This window comes from Notechis scutatus, chromosome 5 (genome assembly GCF_049901735.1).
Source record: "Notechis scutatus isolate UNSWTSFEM ecotype Mainland chromosome 5, rNotScu1.2, whole genome shotgun sequence".
NCBI lineage: Eukaryota > Metazoa > Chordata > Lepidosauria > Squamata > Elapidae > Notechis > Notechis scutatus.
Genome location: NC_142013.1, coordinates 21,326,561 through 21,345,013, shown reverse-complemented (window position 1 = coordinate 21,345,013; position 18,453 = coordinate 21,326,561). Strand labels below are relative to the sequence as shown.

The following is an 18,453-nucleotide window of genomic DNA, read 5'->3' as shown; positions in this document are numbered from 1 at the left end:
TCCTGTCTTAAGGCATATCCAAGAAGATAGCTTAAGTTTTCCATATTCTGAAAGATCAATGGAGCATGAGTTCCTTTTTCCCTTTTGTTATATCAGAGACAAATACTGACATTTGAAGCCAAAACCCTATTTCAAATAGCACTGTCCAATAAGCCTTTTGTAAATGACAGCATTCCGTGATTGAAACAAAAACCACATTGGAATTAAAATAGTTTATTCTTTATATATTCATTCAATTTTGAATATTGTTAAGGACAGAAAAGTAGACATAACTCAACTAATGAATTCTATAATATCAGAATTTAGATAGGAATCTATGTCTCTTCAGATGTAGCTGAACTATAACTTTCATAATTCTTCAGTATTGGCTGGTTTGGGATGATGGGAATTGTAGTTCAGTAATACCTGGAGGATGTTCTCACAGCTGCACAAGGAAAGGTTTAATTTAACAATGAATGGTAATCTTAAAAACTATACTTTTTCCAAATCAGAATGAATATGTTGAAACTGTTTTTCCTTCAAAGAGGGTTACATTAGATTACATTAGATATAAAATGTTCTCTATATTAATTACATGTTTTAATAACACTATCATCTTAAATATTTCTTGCTTGGTCTTGGGCATTTTGGAACATTGTGATAAGCAACATACATATCAGGTCCCATTCTGAGATCTGATAGTACAGTTCTATGCAAAGGTATTACTTTCTTGGTGAGAATATGTTTAAAAGTATAAAATTATACTGCCTTACATTTTAGGATCTATGATTGAGTTAAAAAGCTCATGAAAGGAGCTTTCCTCATTCCCTTATTCTGGAAGTCCCCATAGCTTCCCAAAAGGCACTTTAATCAGGAAATTCTCCAGTACTATTGGAATGAAATGCTTAGTGGAGATAGGAATTTCTATAATCCTTCAAAAATAAACTCATCATCTACAGAAACGGTAATCTCCCAAAGCCCAGACAACACACTTAAATATTGGTTGGCAGGTGTGCATTAAATTTCATTCAAATTTAATTCAGAGATTTGGTGTTCAGTTGCAATTAAAAGTAAACTATAAAAGAAATGTATAAAATATGTAGAAGTTTAAGTCCTGCAAAAGGCCTTGTTTTGCTTAGTCAAGTCTATAAATATAATTCAACAACAGTTCTGATACATTTCAAAAATTAAAATTTTAGATAATGCTATAATTATAAACATTTTGTGACTCTTACAAATTGTGCTGTTAACAGATCTAAGATACTAACATGGCAAAATGTTTAATATTTCTGATAGAGAGTGATTATGTGAGTATGTATGTGTGTGTGTTTTTTTAAAAATATAGGATTGTCATTTTACAATCCGTGGAGGCAGACTGCAAGAAAATGGAGAATATCAACTTCCTGTTGTTGTCATTATGCTAAGTTTACCTCAGTCCAATAATGGTTCACCAACGTTGCTCACTCCTGGAATGATGGAGAATCTCTTCCATGAAATGGGACATGCTATGCATTCTATGCTGGGAAGAACACGTTATCAACATGTCACGGGTAAGCAATCAACATTAAAAGCCAAGTATTTAGTGATGTGTACACTACATATTGGTTCTTGTTGCATATAAAAGATAATTTCCTTGTTTAATACTGACTTCTAATATGATCTTCTTAGCATGATGTTCTGTATTAGATACAAACTTATTCCTAGCAGAATAAATATTCTAGTCTGATTAAAACACAAACTAGGTCTGCACAATCCTTTTTTAGTCATTCTGTGTTTCATACCTTTTTATGAGGGGATATAGAAAGGTGTTCGTGACGGGACACATGTTTTGATGTTGGAACAAAACAACTGCATCCACTGACCACTTCTAAAAATAGGTTTAGTAGCAGAGAGGTGTCAAAATGATCTAATAGCAATAGCTATAGCACTTAGCTATAGCACTTTTGCTTATACCGCTTCCTGGTGCTTTACAGCCCTCTCTAAGCAGTTTACAGAGTCAGCATATTGCCCCCAACAATCTGGGTCCTCATTTTACTGAATTTGGAAGGATGGAAGGCTGAGTCAACCTTGAGCCAATAAGGATAAAATTTATGGCAGGCAATCAGTAGTGAGCCTGTAATACTGCATTCTTAACCACTGTACCACCACGGGTCAGCTAACATACAGTCTTACTTATTAAATAAATCCAGGTAGGTCCATAAATCCTGGCTTCTGGCATGTTGCCAGTCCATGGCCTGGGGTTTGAGGGATCCCTGTTCTAGTCCACACACACTGCTCAGGCAGGAGACCCTATACTATTTCAGACAAATATCTGTCCCCTCTCCTCCTTAAAACCTCCAGTGTTGGAGAGAGTCACAGGTATAAACTGAGCTCATTTTTATTTCTTTCGTTTATTCATGCCTTAGCTTTTCCTTTCCTATACATGCATCTCAGTCTTCCATATGACGTGCTTTTTCCGTATGGTATCATAGATACTGAACTTTGACAGTCATTCTACCACCAGTCTTTCTCATAATATTTTTTAGTAAGATGGATAAGGTTTAAACTAGATTACCAGCTGTAATCATATTTCTGATAACAGTAAGAACAGTACTGGACACTTCAGACACATTTTGGCCAATATGGCACCCTTTCCGGTGCAACCAACATCTTTAACCTAGAGATTATCTTACTGACAAAGAATTACAGTGCACAGTGTATTGTCACACAGGATGTTTAGAATCAAATCTATATGCCTTATAGATCACCAGCCACAGGGGTGCTCTTAGCCAAGGTGGAAATAATCGAAGTTATAATGCTGCGTCTTCCGAATTTCCCTCTCCAAAAACCAACTCTGCCCTTTTCTGAAGAGGTTTTGGGTACAAGTTTTGAAAAATAACAGATACTGTATTTGTTGCTCCAGAAAGGTTTGAAGGCACTCTGGAAAGGTTTGAAGCACATTATAATAGAGGAAAAACTTGATTTGAGGAATGGCATTTTTAATAGAAAGAAATTATTTCATCATCAGATGTCTTGAAATAGTCGAAAAGAAGCAGCAAAGCAAAAAACCTGTTCTTTCAGTGATTGACATCTTAAACAAAAAGGAAACGGTATGAATGTTAGATATGTGATCTCATTAGACAGATGGGGATGATAATATTTGCAGACAGGATTAAATTCTCAGGCATAGTTTGATATTTTAAGTAAGCACAGAGTTAAGGCAATTAGACATTTGATGTTTAAAGTGAGACCAGATTTGCTGCAGCCTGGCTTAAGTTTATAAAAGGGGGTGATTCACAGCTTCATAAGGTGCCTCACCCGGTTGTTCAAATATTTTGTTTTACTTTGTGATTTGCTGAAAATATGTAGGAGTACTGTATAAATTTAGCTTTCCTGCCAATGAGCAGAGTGATACTATAAAATGAAATATTTACATGACAATGAGTTACTACAGCTTTAGCATGAGTGCAAAATGGAAAGTTGAGAAAAGTTTTGAGAGATACAGAAAAATATATATATAAATGTTTTAGCTTCCCTTGTATTAATTTTTCATATCATTTTCTATAGGTACAAGGTGTTCTACTGACTTTGCCGAAGTTCCTTCTGTCTTAATGGAATACTTTGCAAATGATTACCGAGTGGTGAACCAGTTTGCAAGACACTATAAAACGGGTCAGGTAGGAAAATTGGACTGCTTTCCCCTAAAGCAGTCCAATTACATAATGTTAAGTGAAAATGTTATTTTATTCTCTCCACCTCTCCCATTAACCATTTTACAAACAGAAGTGTGCTTGTTGAGTCTGTCTTTTAAAAACTCTTTCCAAAACAGACTTACAAATCAATAGTATCTTACCCTTTTATGTATTATAGGATTTTTCAAAGCATTCATAGGCTAGGGTTCCAAAAGATGGTATGTCTCAGAATACTCAGTATTTAAAAGCAGGATTTCCTTATTTATCAGGATCAGACATACAGGTAGTTCCTGACTTACAATGGCAGTTGAAAACAGAATTTCTGTCACTAAAGAAGGACTGCCATCACTTAATGACAGCATTAAGTGACAGCATTAAGCATTAATCTCTGCTGTCCTGATTGCTTTTCCATGGTTGTTATGTGAGGCAATTTCCTGCTGGCTTCCAACAACTGAAGTCAGTGAGGAAGCCAGCAGGAAGTTGCAAGTTCCAGGCTGACCGGCAGGTACCTAGTGTTCTGACCCAACCGGGTTCCCAAAGAGCAAACACAGACAAAGGCAGCAGCCCCCACCTTTTAAGGTTTAATAACGAATTCTGTTCCTTTACAGATAAAAGGCTGCTTTCCACTAATTAGCTCAGATAAGAAAGAGCCTTGCCAAGGTGTTCGTCAATGCTGCCAAAACCCCAGAGATAAGAACTAATTTACAAGATTCTCCAAAGAGAATCTTGATGTCCACAAGTTGAGCTTCAGAGCTTCTTTACTTTCTGCAAAGAACGCTTTTCCAAACCTGGCTTTTGTCCTCTTGAGGGAGGGTCCATTGCCTTGCAGCCTTACTCCCGAGTCTCCTGTGCTACTGTAATTGTTCTTTCCTCCGAGTAATCCTTCATGCACGTGCACTTGGCGCAGGCTCCTCGGGAACCTCCTCGTCACTGCTGCCAGCCTCCACAGTCTCTGAAGGCAGCAGTCCACTCCCTGATGGTCCTGGTCCCTCATCAGAGTCATCGCTCTCCTCAGCCATCTGCACCTGCTGCCGGCTAACCAGAACACCTAGTTACTGCCAGTTAAGAGAGGAAGGGAGGGCATTTTTAAGAGATGCAGCATGGGTTGGAGAGGGTGCAAAGAGGTGCATAAAGGTCAGAGAAGGTGCATGAGGATGCAAGGGGTATGTGAGTTGCTGGTGTGGAACAGCACAGAGGGACTGAAGGCGGTTATGCGGGTGGCGAAAACACCCCAGCAACCTGTGACCTTCCCCCACTGGATTCTCCATTGACTTTCTACAGAAGTCAGCAGGGAAGTTTGCAAATGGCAACCACGTGATTGTGAAATTCCTGTAACAGGATGTAAGTATGAATCGGTTGCCAAGTGCCCAGAACATAACCACTGCTCATTATCACATTTATTCAGTGCCGTTGTAACCATGAATAGATTGTAGGTTGAGGAATTTTTCAGTTGAAAAATTAGATTGGAATGACTGTTCTTCAGGAAGTTTCGGTAGATCTGCTTGTGTATGTGAATGTGCAGCACTTTGGATACATAGCAGAAAAGGTGTTCCAGAAGGGATGTGGGGGGCATGCACGCCACAACTATTGGCATCGTTTTAAAGAAGCTGCATATTTTCCCAAGAATGTGTTTGAAGTAAAGGAAGTGCTGACAGCATATGTCAAGATGCTTCAGAGTCCGTATGGGCAGGCTGCCAGTCTCTCCATATCTCCCAATACATATTTTCCTGGGATTGCAGAGCTACAAAGCAAATCCATAAAAAGACACAGCTTCTCTAAGGAGGTAGGAGGAAGTGTAACATCAGTGCCCACGCTCTTCAAAAAAAAACACCTTTCTACCTTGGAGCAGAAATGATCCACATAGCCTTTGAGTCCATGCAGTTTTATTTCCAACAGTTTTTGGAAGTGATTTTGCTTATATAATAGTGCTTATCAAATTAAAAATATTTCACCATTTAGCATTAAAATCACATAGATATTTCTGTTGCAAAAGAAATTGTAATTTTTTAATCACTTTCTGGAATTATGAAATTGAATGGTGAGTTGAAAGAAAAATACAGCCAGGAATTATTTATACAAAGTAATGGTAAACATGCTTTTGTTTGAAGTGGGTCCATAGATTCAGTTTGCAGCCTTATTATTTACTACATGCTATCTCTTTTTTTTTTTTTTCAAATGCCTTAACAGAATTTGTTTCTTTTTAATTCACAAATTTGGAGCCAAGCATATTAGAACTCATTTCATACATATTCCAAAGTCTGATCTGTGGTGGAAACTGATTGGCATAAACTTGCTGTGCACCAGGAAGCAATTCAGTCAATTTTAATTTTGACTTGATGAATAGACAGGATGACAGGATTAGGATTCATGCCTGAAACTGCTTTTTTGTTGTAATGATTTTAAATACGTGCCTCTTGTGTATATTTTTAAAAATTGAAATTATTTTAAAAATAATGATTGTTTGAATCTTTCATCCTTTGCAGTTTTAAATATAAATATGTGTAATCAGAGTCAGAGAGTAAACCTGTTGTTTGTTATGATAATATGGCTTGCTTACAATCTATCTTGTTTTAGGAAAATCTTGTTTTCAATCTCTTAGAAGTGGAGCCAAAAACATGCTTGCTTTCTTCTTCATTAGTTATGCTCACTGAAAAGTGTTGCATTGATTTAGTGCTCCTAATTATGTCAGTTTTACAAAAAATTATGTAAAAAGCTTTTCATCAAAGATTCTTGTTATAGAACAAAAAAAGTAAAACTAAGAAGTGAAATTTCATTAAACAAAAGAATTATGTGAAAACTCACAGTAAATAGTGCTTTTTAAACATCTTTTACTTCTCAATAAAAGTCTAGTCTGTGTATCTTCTACATAAGACTTGCCTAGTTAGTTCAAACGGAGGAAATTCCAAAGACAGCTTTCTTTTCTCACTAATGATTTGTCATATTTGTCATTAAGTTCTACAGGGTGAGGACCTTTCAAGTTATTCTGCCCTAAAGCTTTTCAGAAACAGTATGAATTTCTGTAATGTGTTTGAAATTATCTAGTCATCTATGACAATAGCTATCAATGCAATCTACACATCTTGTAAATTCACTCATAATTATATATTAGGTATTTTACTTCCTTCTGACTATTCATAATTTTATAACCTGTATATACTTATACAGTATAAACTATATACTTCTTAGTATACTTAACTACATCCCGCTGAGTTCATCAATACGTGTATATGACTGTTGATTTCCACTATCTTCTTTACTCTTTCTCTGGTTTTTGTTTCAGCTAGGACGCAGTGGCTCAGTGGTTAAGATTCTGAGCTTTGTCGATCAAAAGGTCTGCAGTTCAGAGGTTCGAATCCTTAGTGCTGTGTAACAGGGTGAGCTCCTGTTACTTGTCCCAGCTTCTGGCAACCTAGCAGTTCGAAAGCACATAAAAAATGCAAATAGAAAAATAGGGACCACTTTGGTGGGAAGGTAACAGTGTTCCATGTGCCCTCGGTGTTTAGTCATGCCAGCCACATGAACACGGAGACGTCTTCGGACAGCGCTGGCTCTTTGGCTTTGAAACGGAGATGAGCACCGCCCCCTAGAGGCAGGAACTACTAGCATGTATGTGTGAGGGGAACCTTTACCTAGTCTCTTATATCACCTAACAGTGAACGGCAGGATTTTGATACTTCTACTTTTTCCATCCATTTCTTTTCTTTACATCCATTTCCCATCAGTCATTGTTCTATCCTTTCCTCCTGAAGTTTCTATATGTCCTAAATAGACTCTTCGGAAGGAGGGCTGCTCCTGTAAATTTCATTTTTAAACCATGTTCTGTACATTCAAATATCTCGACCGTATGATAATGTTGTGACCCAGGCTTTGTCAAACATAATTAAACACAAACTTGTGTTAAAAGCAAAACCTATTTTAATGCAATGCTGGGAATTACTTCCATTCACAGCCAGAGTTAAACTTAAACAGTTCCCCAAGATAAGCACGCGTCTGTCAGTGCTATGGAATGCTGCCAAAAACAGAAGTATCCCAAATTAATTATAACAGTACCAGAAAAAAACAAAACCTGAATACACAGGGCTTCAAAGAAGGCTTGGAGATAACTGCTTTGCTTCCTGCAAAGCGTTCATCATTGAGGTCTGACTTTTATCCCTTATGGGAGGGGTAATCACCTCCCAGCCTTACTCCCGAGTCGCTCCTTCTGCTTCAGCTGCTCTTGCCTTCTAGTAGCTCTGCGCACATGCGCACTGGGAACAGGCTCCTCTGGGTCTTCTGCTTCGCTGCTGCCAGACTCCGAAGGCAGCACCCCACTCCCCAGATGGTCCTGGCCCCATCCCTGCATCGAATGCAGGACCCTCGTCCAAGTCCTTGCCAGACTCCCTGCCTGGTCCCCTTTCTTCCTCACTGTCCAACTCTGCTGCCGTCTGCACCGGCTGCCGGTTAACCACAACAGATAAATAGAATAAAAGAATTATGGACTTGGAAAAGGACCATAAGAATCATCTAGAGGTGTCAAACCTGATCTCTGGTTTGTCATTGGCTCTATAAATAAAAGCCATATTGCCTTTCGTAATTTAAATTCATAATTAGCATTTAATATCTACTGGATTGTTTCTATGATAGGCAGGTTGACATTTTGAAAGAGTCAGAAATCATTAACATGATAACTTTTTCTATTTATTTTCAGCAAGTATTTAGAAATTCTTGCCTTAATTGTAACTGGACAGCCCATGACTTATTGGGTCATCGTTTTGGTTAGGTCATTGTTTCAGAGATATTTACTTATCTAAATAGATCAACAGAATGACCATGGGCAGGCAAAAAAGCAGTGAGAGCAGAAGCCATTTCTCATTGCTGCTGGCTGCCCCATTGACTTGTTTTTGGGAGGTTTGCAGGGACAGTGTCAATGGGAAAGCCAGCAGCGAAGGTTGCAAGTTGTGTGGGTAAGTTCTACTCAATCATGCATCCTTCTCCAGTCTTTCATCCTGCACACCTTCCCTGCACCGCAGCCTCCTCAGCCTCCACTCTTGTGCACACTTCCTAATCTTCTGTGACCCTTACCGCAACTCTTGTGCACCCTCCCACACCACGCACTCTTGTGCACCTTCCCTGACCTTTGCTGCACATCTTTCACCCCCTTGCTCCCTGAGGGCCCCACCAGGCAGCAGCCACTTACTTCTAGCCTTGGTTTTGCAACTTCCTGCCAGCTTCCCCACTCTTCGCTTATGAGAAGATGGTGGAGAACGTCAGTAATCATAATGAAATTTAACTTCCTGCTGGTTTCCCCATTGTCTTGAGGGAAGCTGTTACAGATGATTGGAAATGATGATTACATGACCATGGCTGAATGCAGCAGCATGACAGTACTGAAATGGCAATGCTGAAGCAGGCAGAAATTTGTCAAATTTCAGTGCTATCGGAGTAACGGATCCCAAATTTTGTAAGTTAGTCTATTTGACTATTTGAGGTATCTTGTCTCAAAGCTTGTTGAAATAAATAAATCTAAGTATAATATATAAAATTGTACACTGCAATGTCCTACCTGTCAATGACTACTTCAGCTTCAACCATAACAATACAAGAGCAAACAATAGATACAAACTCAAGGTAAACCACACCAAACTTGATTGCAGGAAATACGACTTCAGCAAGAGTGATCAATGTCTGGAATATTCTACCTGACTCTGTGGTTTCTTCCCCAAACCCCAAAAACTTTAACTTTAGACTGTCTACTATTGACCTCACCCCTTTCCTAAGAGGTTTGTAGGGGGCGTGCATAAACGCATCAACGTGCCAACATCCCTGTCTTGTTATTTCTTTTTATTTTTCTTATATGTATCCATTTCATGTATTCATAACTAAGTTTATACTTATACCTGTTACCTTATAATCGCTTGACATAAATAAATAAATAAAAATATAATATAATAATATAATAATAATATAATATAATATAATATAATTAATATAATATAGTAATATAATATAGTAATATAATATAATAATATAATATAATATAATAATTAATATAATATAATATAATATAATATAATATAATATAATATAATATAATATAATATAATTAATATAATATAATATAATTAATATAATATAATATAATATAATATAATATAATATAATATAATATAATATTAATTAGAGGTGCCTCACACACACACTTTTCCAGTGTATAAAGACCTTCTGTTAGTCAAACCAGCGCATAGAAATAATTTGCAACAATTCCATATTTAACAGTTGCCGTCGAGCAATTTTTAAATATGCATGATTTCAAAATAAGTTCTCACATACAACAGGGTGGATATTAATGTGATTTTGCTCTAAATATGTATGGAGGAAAATCTCATATATGATACATTTTTGCTCAGATGCTGATGCTCTGATGCTAGGGGTAATATAGTGCTTCAAATGAGCTGGGATAGTATTTCTCCCTTGCAACTATCCTGTGGACTGTGTGACACAGAGATAAATTATTTACTTGTGTTGCCCATTCTCCAATAACAAAGAACTCCCTCTATTTGCTCCAGGGAACTGCAAACCTGAGTTTCCATTCAGTGTCTTTGTGGGATTTGTGGTTTACCAAAACATCAATTAGCAGGGTTCTGCTATTTTGTCCTGTCTTAAACAGGATGCCATTTGACAGCTCAGAACCCTTTTTTTTTTTTTTGGGGGGGTGTGATTTGAAACAGCTAAAATATAAAACTGTGAAAAATGCAAGTTACACTGGAAAAGCCAATTTAGCTGATGCTCTGCTAAGAATTAGAGCTCCATAAAATAAACCCATTTACTGCTGTGAAAAATTTCCCAGTGTTTTTAATTGGTTATTTTTTAAAAAAAAATCTTCAGTGGGGAGATGTCAAATGTGCAAATAGGAAATCTGTTTTAAATGTTTTGGGTACCATAGTAAGACATAACCAGTCAAAAGGACATTTAAAATGCAAGACGATGTTGGATTATATCAAAAATCAATCTTTCCACCTCTAAAGCTGGCTAATAAAATGCATCTTCTGTGGCTTGTCTCCTTGCATACTCATAGATCTCCTGTCTGTGAATATGAAAGTTTCACTTACATCTAAAATCTGCTTGTTATTAATAAGTCATATTCATGAAGCTTTGTAGTCTTGCTTAAATATCATCTTATGCTAATTGCTACATTATAATTTTGGCTGGTGAATTCCATAATAAGTTATGCATTTTGTAAAGAAATATTGCTTTCTATTCTGAATCTCTTGCCAATAAGTTTTCACTGGGTGATAATTAGTGCCTACTAATCACACTTCTGTCTTCACATCATTCAGTTTAGTTACATTTCCTACACAACAATTTATATTGAAGTCCTTGGTGAAACATTGCAAATCTTTAATTAAATTCCTCCCCAAAAGCCACTGCATTCAAGGTGTTGGCAGATAAAATATACTTAATTATTTTGTTTTGCTTTTGAAAAATATATTTTTAAAAAGAAGTTAGGAAATTGTTTATGCAACATATTCAAAAGATCAATTTGGGTCTTTTGGGTTTTTTGTTGTTGTTGTTGTTGTCCTCAGTATTCTCCAACAGCAAAGAGTCTCTTCCAACAGCAAAGTTCAAAAGTATCCATGTTCTTCCTATCCTGCTTCCTCAGAGTCCAACTTTCACTTCTATAGAACATCATAGAGGATGGCATGCATAATTCTGATCTTCATGTGCCATGGTTATCCCAAAAGTACTTTTTCAAAAAGCAACTGGACTTCGTTTCTACTAGAAGCTCAGAACTTCAAAGCAATTCCTGATGTTCTTCTAGAAAGTGGTAGGTAAGAGCTGTGGTGGTGCAGTGGTGCAGGCTAATTCTGCTGACTGCCAGAGGTTCAATCCTCACTGGCTCAAGGTTGTTTCAGCCTACCACTCTTCTGAGATCAGTAAAATGAGGACCCAGATTGTTGGGGGCAATATGCTGACTCTGTAAACCGCTTAGAGAGAGCTGTAAATCACAGTGAAGTGATATCTAAGTCTAAGTGCTATTGCTGTATGTTCAAGATCAAATCATGGAAGCTGATTGGCATTCGTCTTCTTTAATTTAACATGGAACCTGCACATATCTTTCATGTTATAATCAAGCTCATTCACCTCCCTTTAGATTTAACAAAATCACAAAAGAAGAGAATACATGTAGTTCAGAGTTGGAGTGTGCAGTTGTTGGTGCTCTTGGTTGTTTGCTTGAAAATGTTTCCTTACCCAACTAGTAACATACATGCAAGATTGAGACTCTTGCTGATGATGTTACGTTGTTGAGTAATGTTTCCAAGCCGACAACCAAGCTGAGAAAGTGCCAACAACTCCACAATTGAATGAAGCAATATTGTAAAAGAAGAGTGAGCCAAAATTCCTCCACAATGATGTGAAGAGACTGATAATGCCCTATGTAAAACAGTTATTTCAAGTTATTGCTGATAAAGGTAGTTCTATAAGCTATTGAATCATAAGGTGTACTAATTTTCACATGTGGCTTCTCCATTTTAGCTTTCTTTTTGTAAAATAAGCGATGACATGATGTAATATGCCATGCATTGTTGTTCATCTGAGGTTATACTTTTAAGAACTGCTAAGGACTAGATGGTTTTTATTATGTCCTGATATGTAAAACCATAGAACTTAAAGAGGATATACTTACTTTTATACATGACCGTATATTTTTCACGTTTCCAACTTCAGCATTCCAGACTCCAGTTATCAGTACAGAATCTTGCTTGTGTGTTCTGTTGATATGTAGACTTATATTACATTATAGGTGTTTTAAACATTATCCCTTTTAGGGAACATAGCAAAAAACAGTTGCTGAAATTCTTAGCACCTTCCCAGCCCTAACATAATGCCTTTCATACAGACAATTATTAGGAGTGAGTATCACTTGAAAATAGTTAGGAAAACTGAGGAGTGGATAGAACAGATTTTTACTGAAGTTCAGATCTGTGATTTGTATCTTAGAGAAGAAATACTGTCCAGGAGCCACAGAACTCTGGCATTTATGATTTCCACTTCTGTAACATTGTCAGCATATTCCTGGATAGTTTCATAATCATATTTAATGCTTTTTACTACACTTTGCTTAATCTACCTTGCTACTTTTCTCTAGCGTAGCATGGCCCATCCATTTTAAATGAATTATAAGTAGGCAAAAAATGCATAGTGAACCTCATTAAAAAAAAACACAAACATATTTAGAACATCCTATAATTCTTCTTGTATTGAGGATACTTACCCCATTGCAGTGTGGGTGAAGATGTAGATTGTAACACAATGGTGCAGTATTTTATGTGTATTTAATTTAGGTCTGTTCCCCGGATCTACTGCCACATCCTCTTTGTTTAATCAACACATACCACTGCATCATTATGGGCTATAGTTCTGGAGCCCAGAGGAGTAAAAGATTAAGTGGTAAAGTAGTAATTATCAGCTACTTTCTTTTATTAGAAGAGCTAGGAAGAAAATATTGTGTCCATTTGTTTAGCTTTCATCTGTATGGTGTTAATTAGGACTGTGTGTGGTCTGACATTGAAGTCTGTGGTTTTATGAGTGTGTTTATGTTCTTTACAGTTTGGAGGGGAGAAGAGAGTTATTTTTCTAGTTAAAAAGTCTGACCCTAATCAAAGGAGCCATATCTGGGGAATAAGTCCCAGAATAGCTGCATTACTACTGTATGGAACAAATGTGTGTTGGTTAAATGGTGCTATAGAAAATTACAGTGTTGCTTATTTAATGTTCCTAAATTTTTATAATTATATGACTGTTTTTGGATGAGAAAATCATAATCTTGCCTGAATGACTACTATGCAAAATAGCTTTTAAGTTTAGGAATATTTCTTATCTATTTTTTCACTTCCAGGATCTCTTTAGGGGTGTGTGTGTGTGTGTTGAATAGCATTTATGCAGCTGATTTCTTTTATTCACCAGTGTACTCTCTATACATTAGGATAGACATATGTACTAGTTTTTCTAGATATAATAAATGGTATAGATTGTAGTAAATTGTTGTGTGTGGAAGTGTTTGTGTGCATGCACTTTTACGTCACTATTGACTCCTGGCAAGTGCCTGCATTAATCCCTGCAGTTATTTTGGCAACTATGGAGTCCTTGGTGCTCTCTGGGTTTGGTTGTTTGTTGCAAGTGTTTCATTACCCAATTAGATAGTGTTATCATTGCAAATGAGTGTAGGTTTTTCTCCCTGTTTACTTACAAGTGGCTTGCAAAGTTTCCTGGCAGAGCAAGCCAGTTGTAATTTCCTCCTTGGTGGTTCCTTGATTTCTCTGTGGTAGTTTGTCTGGTATGGATCCCTGCTTATCTGAATGCTGGAAGGGATGTCTTTTTGTTTCCTTCCTGGTTGTTTATTGTCTTTTGAGTGGTATGTAAAGGTAGCTAGCTCTCTGTGTCTAATAATGGCTGATCAGTCTGAATGCCAGGCTTCCAGGAATTATCTAGCATTTTTTATTTGGCTTGCTCTAAGATGCAAGTAGTTTCCCAGTTGAAACTGATTTTGAATCTGTCCACGTTATGAGATTGAAGGAGTTTTTGCCATGTTTCTCACAGCTAGTTGGGAGTCATGAATGTACTCGGCTAGTCTTCTAGCTATCTGTCCTCCACTGCATATTGTAGATGACCCTTGGTTTTTTTCCACATTGTATTTGGAATTGGCTTTCCATTGTCTCCTTCATAGGACTGAAAGAGTTGCCCAGCTGGTTTTGTGCCAAAAGTGGGGCTAGAATTCACCGTCTACCAATTTCTAGCGATGCCTTAACCACTACACCAGATCTGTTCTATGTAGTGTATTGTATATAGTTCACATGTAAAGTTTGTGGTATGACTCAAGATTTACCAAGGCATTTTAGAAGCTAAGAAAACCTTTCAGTTTATTAGGCAGCATTATGAAGTAGTAGGCTGCACCTAGAAAATGTAGCTCTCTGTTGAGCTTTAAGTTTAAAATTGTTGTCAAGGCTGTTCAGATAATTAAAAAAAAGACTATAGCCAAAAAAGACATTAAATCAGTACTGTAAATTTTACTTATATTAATATATAAAGTCCAAACCCCAACTTTGTGTGTTGTTATTCCCTGCATAAGATTGTAATCCAAGAATGGTTTCCAATTATAATTTAAACCTATATCAAACTTACTTTTTAAATGCAAAGTTATTCTATTTTATTCTAGACATTGAAACATGCCTGCACAATTTAGCCAGTCATTTTTCCAAAGAAGACATCATTTTTCCTCAATAAAAGGCATCAGGATCTTTGCAGACATTAACATGCACAATGCCAATGTATATATTTTGAAAAGATATGGTTTAGTGAAATTTAATAAGAATATCTCAGGTTGCGATGCAACCCTAACTTTCAGAATGTATTTGTTTTGGATCTTTTTTTGGTTTTCTGTTCCCCAGTGCTTTTGGCTGTGTTTCCACTTGTCCTAATACTTCTCTTTCAGTAATAAGAAGGTAACAAGGTCAGGCAAAACTAAGCACCTCTTCCTAAAGAACAGTTAGAAAACCATACTTTTTTCCTTCTTAGTTTAAGGATATTGTACAAATCTACCTTTAGTATCATTTATTTTTTGTTAATCGTAAATAAAAATTGTTTGAAACGTGTCCTCTTTTTCTTTTCTTTTTCTGTTAAAAGCCACTGCCTAAAAACATGGTGTCAAGACTCTGTGAATCTAAAAAAGTATGCGCTGCTGCTGATATGCAACTTCAGGTATGTTAATTGGTTCAAAGTGAATTTAAATATATTTTGAAGTTGTAACAAAGCTTAGATTAGTCCACTAGTCTTAAGTTGTAAAATGTAATTGATTCATGTAGAGCAGGGATGTCAAACTTGATTTCATTGAGGGCCACATCAGGGTTGTGTTTGACCTTGAGCGGGGGCCGGGGTGGGTGTGGCCAGGGTGGGCATGGCAAGCTTGACATCACTTGTGTCGGGAGTGCCTGTGGTGGCCTGAGCACTCTGCCAGTGAAAACGGAGCTTGGGAGGGCCACGCGTTTTCACTGGCAGAGGCACTGCTGGCTGGTCCTTCGCTGTTTCCAGGGCAGCCCTGTGGGTCAGATCTAAACACCCTACGGACCGGATTCGGCCCATGGGCCTTGAGTTTGACACCCCTAATGTAGAGTCTGTGCAACATCTTAACACTGGAAATTTAGAAAACAACTTATTATAACATTGTCTCGGACTTTAATGTGTCTATTTCTGTCTGTTTATCTATCATCTATCTACTCTATTTATTTAAAATTACTAATCTGTTACACCCCCTTAAGGATGTACCAAGTGTAAAGAATTGCCCTGGCTCTCTATCTCTCTCTTAATTCACTACATAATAGATAACATAATCTGAGTAAAGTTCTTGGTTGCTTATGAGAAATTGCAGCAGACATTTTGATCAAATAATAAGGCCAATAGTATATAGCTTTATTGAGGAGTCTTTGTATATTAAAAAAATCCTCCCTTAATTCAAAATAGGCTGTAAGTTCAAGTCCCGCCTTGAAAGTCAGCTTAGTGAATTTGGGCCAGTCGGTCTCTTTTTGCCCAACTCCCCTCACAGGGTTGTTGTTGTGGGGAAAATAGGAGTAGGTAGGCATGTTGGGTGTGTTCCTTGAGTTATTTGTAAAAGTAATAAAGGTGAGATAAAAAATCAAACCATATATCACATTGAAGCTTCATTTGTTTGCCCCTGAAGTAAAATGTCTTGAAAACCACCAGTTTATAACCTAATCTGCAAAGGAGATGAAACAGGGAGTGTTTACATTGCAGGAGAGGATTTAGATGGTTTGTCAATCTAGCTTTGTTGTTTTACAAAATTAAAAATTAAGCAGGACTGATATAATCCTTTAGAAATGTTTTCATTTTATTTATTTGTGTGTTTATCAAATTACAGGTTTCATCAAATATTCTTTTATGAAAATACTTTTAATGTGTATTCTAAAATAATGGAAAAAAAAACTTTAGGTTACCTTTTGAGGAGATTAAGCAATAAAAATTATTGTTACAAGCTCAGTAAGGATGGAAATCACCTCAAAATAACTCCCTTTTTCACTTGTTCCATTTAACTAAATGTAATACTAAATGGTGAAAAAAATTATATGCATTGTTGAGAGTGTGGGGAAATACATGATTTATTAGCTATCACATAATCCGCATTTTAGTCAACTCATCCAGTATTGAGTGAAAACTAACCCATATAACTCATTAACACTGCTAGTGGTGGTTGTTTGGAGATTAATTTCGCTCAAATAATTTCTTTGGAGGTCCATTATGTTTCAGTGACTACTCAGTTTGCTTAAGGTAATTAGGTTGATGACAACATGAAATGATTCTTATTTTTGTGAGCAACACTAAAGAAGCATTAACTTTAAAGGGGAGGAAGGACTCTTGCTCAAATTTACAAATGTTCCCAAAGCTCTGCCTTTACAGAACCTTCGACAGAATTTAAAAGGTGAGAACAAGCATCTATGCATGGGATATGGTGCTTGTTGACCTGAAAAATGGACCCCACCCCTGTGTGAAAAATGCAATAATGATGATGACGACAGTACATAACAGGAAACTGACCAGTCAAGGAACCCATCTGTTGTCCTAAAGTCCCAAGGAAGATGCTGACTCTTGCTCTTCTAGATATGCTGTCTTTAAAACAGTCCATTCTGAAAGGAATTGGCCCTTACTCCCTTGAGGACAAGAGTCATAATGGCACAGTCATAAAAAATTTCTTTTGGCAAAGAGACAGTTCTTTCAACATAAGCTTTCATTGGAAATAGCAGGATGACTAAGAGTTATGCCTAGGTCATCCACCTCATCCTGCAAAAAACAAGGATAATCTGAAACATATTTGTGGTTACATGCCTGTCCCTTCCAAGCCACTACAGGATATCAAGGCTTAGATAATTATACTTTTAAATTCTTCGCTATTTCCATTTCTCTTCCAAATCCATAGTTAGATTGAGGAAACGTAGAATACCAAATCCATGATAAAGGTGCTTAGTTTTTATTTTTAACATCAGAAAAATAATTTCTGGATTAGGCAGATGGATGGACTGCTGTTTATTTTTTATATTAAAACTCATACATATTTCTAATTGTTTTCTCTTTTTTTGTTTGTTTTTAATATGGGAGTAGTTTAAAAGCATACTTGAATCACTCAAATATATTAAGTTTTGTTTTCCCAGCCGCCAAAAAAAAAGCAATCAAGAAAGTTCTCAGATATATTTAACAGCCTCCCAGATACTAGGAGCAAAAAATAAAAAGATGTCCAGCAAAATGACTTGTCCCAGCAAAGGCATGTTATAATGTTCTGTCAACTTTCACAGAGCATGGAGCTAATCATTGGTTATTTAGATTTATTCCAAATATCTGAGGGCAATTAAATCAGTGTTAAGCTAAATGTGTGTAACCTTAATCTTAATTTCAGAAATCATTCCATAATTTATTTCAGATATATAAAATAACAGCAGTTTTATTCATCACCCAAACTTCTAACAGGGTAGGGTTTTATAAATAAGAATGTACAGGCATGCAAACACATATTTTATGCAAAAATATGGTATTTAAAGATCAAACTTACAGTCCTATAGAAGTAGATGGAATTCAACTTGAAAACTTGAATGCCTCAATAAAATAATTGTAAATGTAAGTTGTTCAATATTATTTTTCCTGAAGAAGAACCAAGAAGTACATCTACTATAGTTTTATATTTAAAATTTTTGCTCCAAGTCTGGTTAATCATTCTGAATGCTGTGTGTATGTGTGTATTTTGGATCTCCCTTTGAGTGAAGGT

The 18,453-nt window shown here is 36.5% G+C and overlaps 1 protein-coding gene and 1 long non-coding RNA gene across 2 annotated transcripts in view; one reads left to right on the top strand and one right to left on the bottom strand.

Annotated features, from left to right (window-relative positions):
- The window catches only part of MIPEP (mitochondrial intermediate peptidase), a 62,135-nt gene that overhangs the window by 21,843 nt on the left and 21,839 nt on the right, over positions 1 to 18,453 (top strand). Inside the window, exons 13-15 of the mRNA XM_026675064.2 lie at positions 1,325 to 1,529; positions 3,526 to 3,635; positions 15,312 to 15,386. Of these exons, the coding sequence (XP_026530849.2) occupies positions 1,325 to 1,529; positions 3,526 to 3,635; positions 15,312 to 15,386 (390 nt within the window). The remainder of the gene's footprint in view (positions 1 to 1,324; positions 1,530 to 3,525; positions 3,636 to 15,311; positions 15,387 to 18,453) is intronic.
- On the bottom strand, positions 7,840 to 18,352 carry LOC148130395 (uncharacterized). Its single transcript, XR_015749742.1, has 3 exons — positions 18,241 to 18,352; positions 12,316 to 12,400; positions 7,840 to 8,083 (listed from the first exon to the last, which is right to left on the bottom strand). It is a non-coding gene; the product is annotated as an uncharacterized LOC148130395 (long non-coding RNA).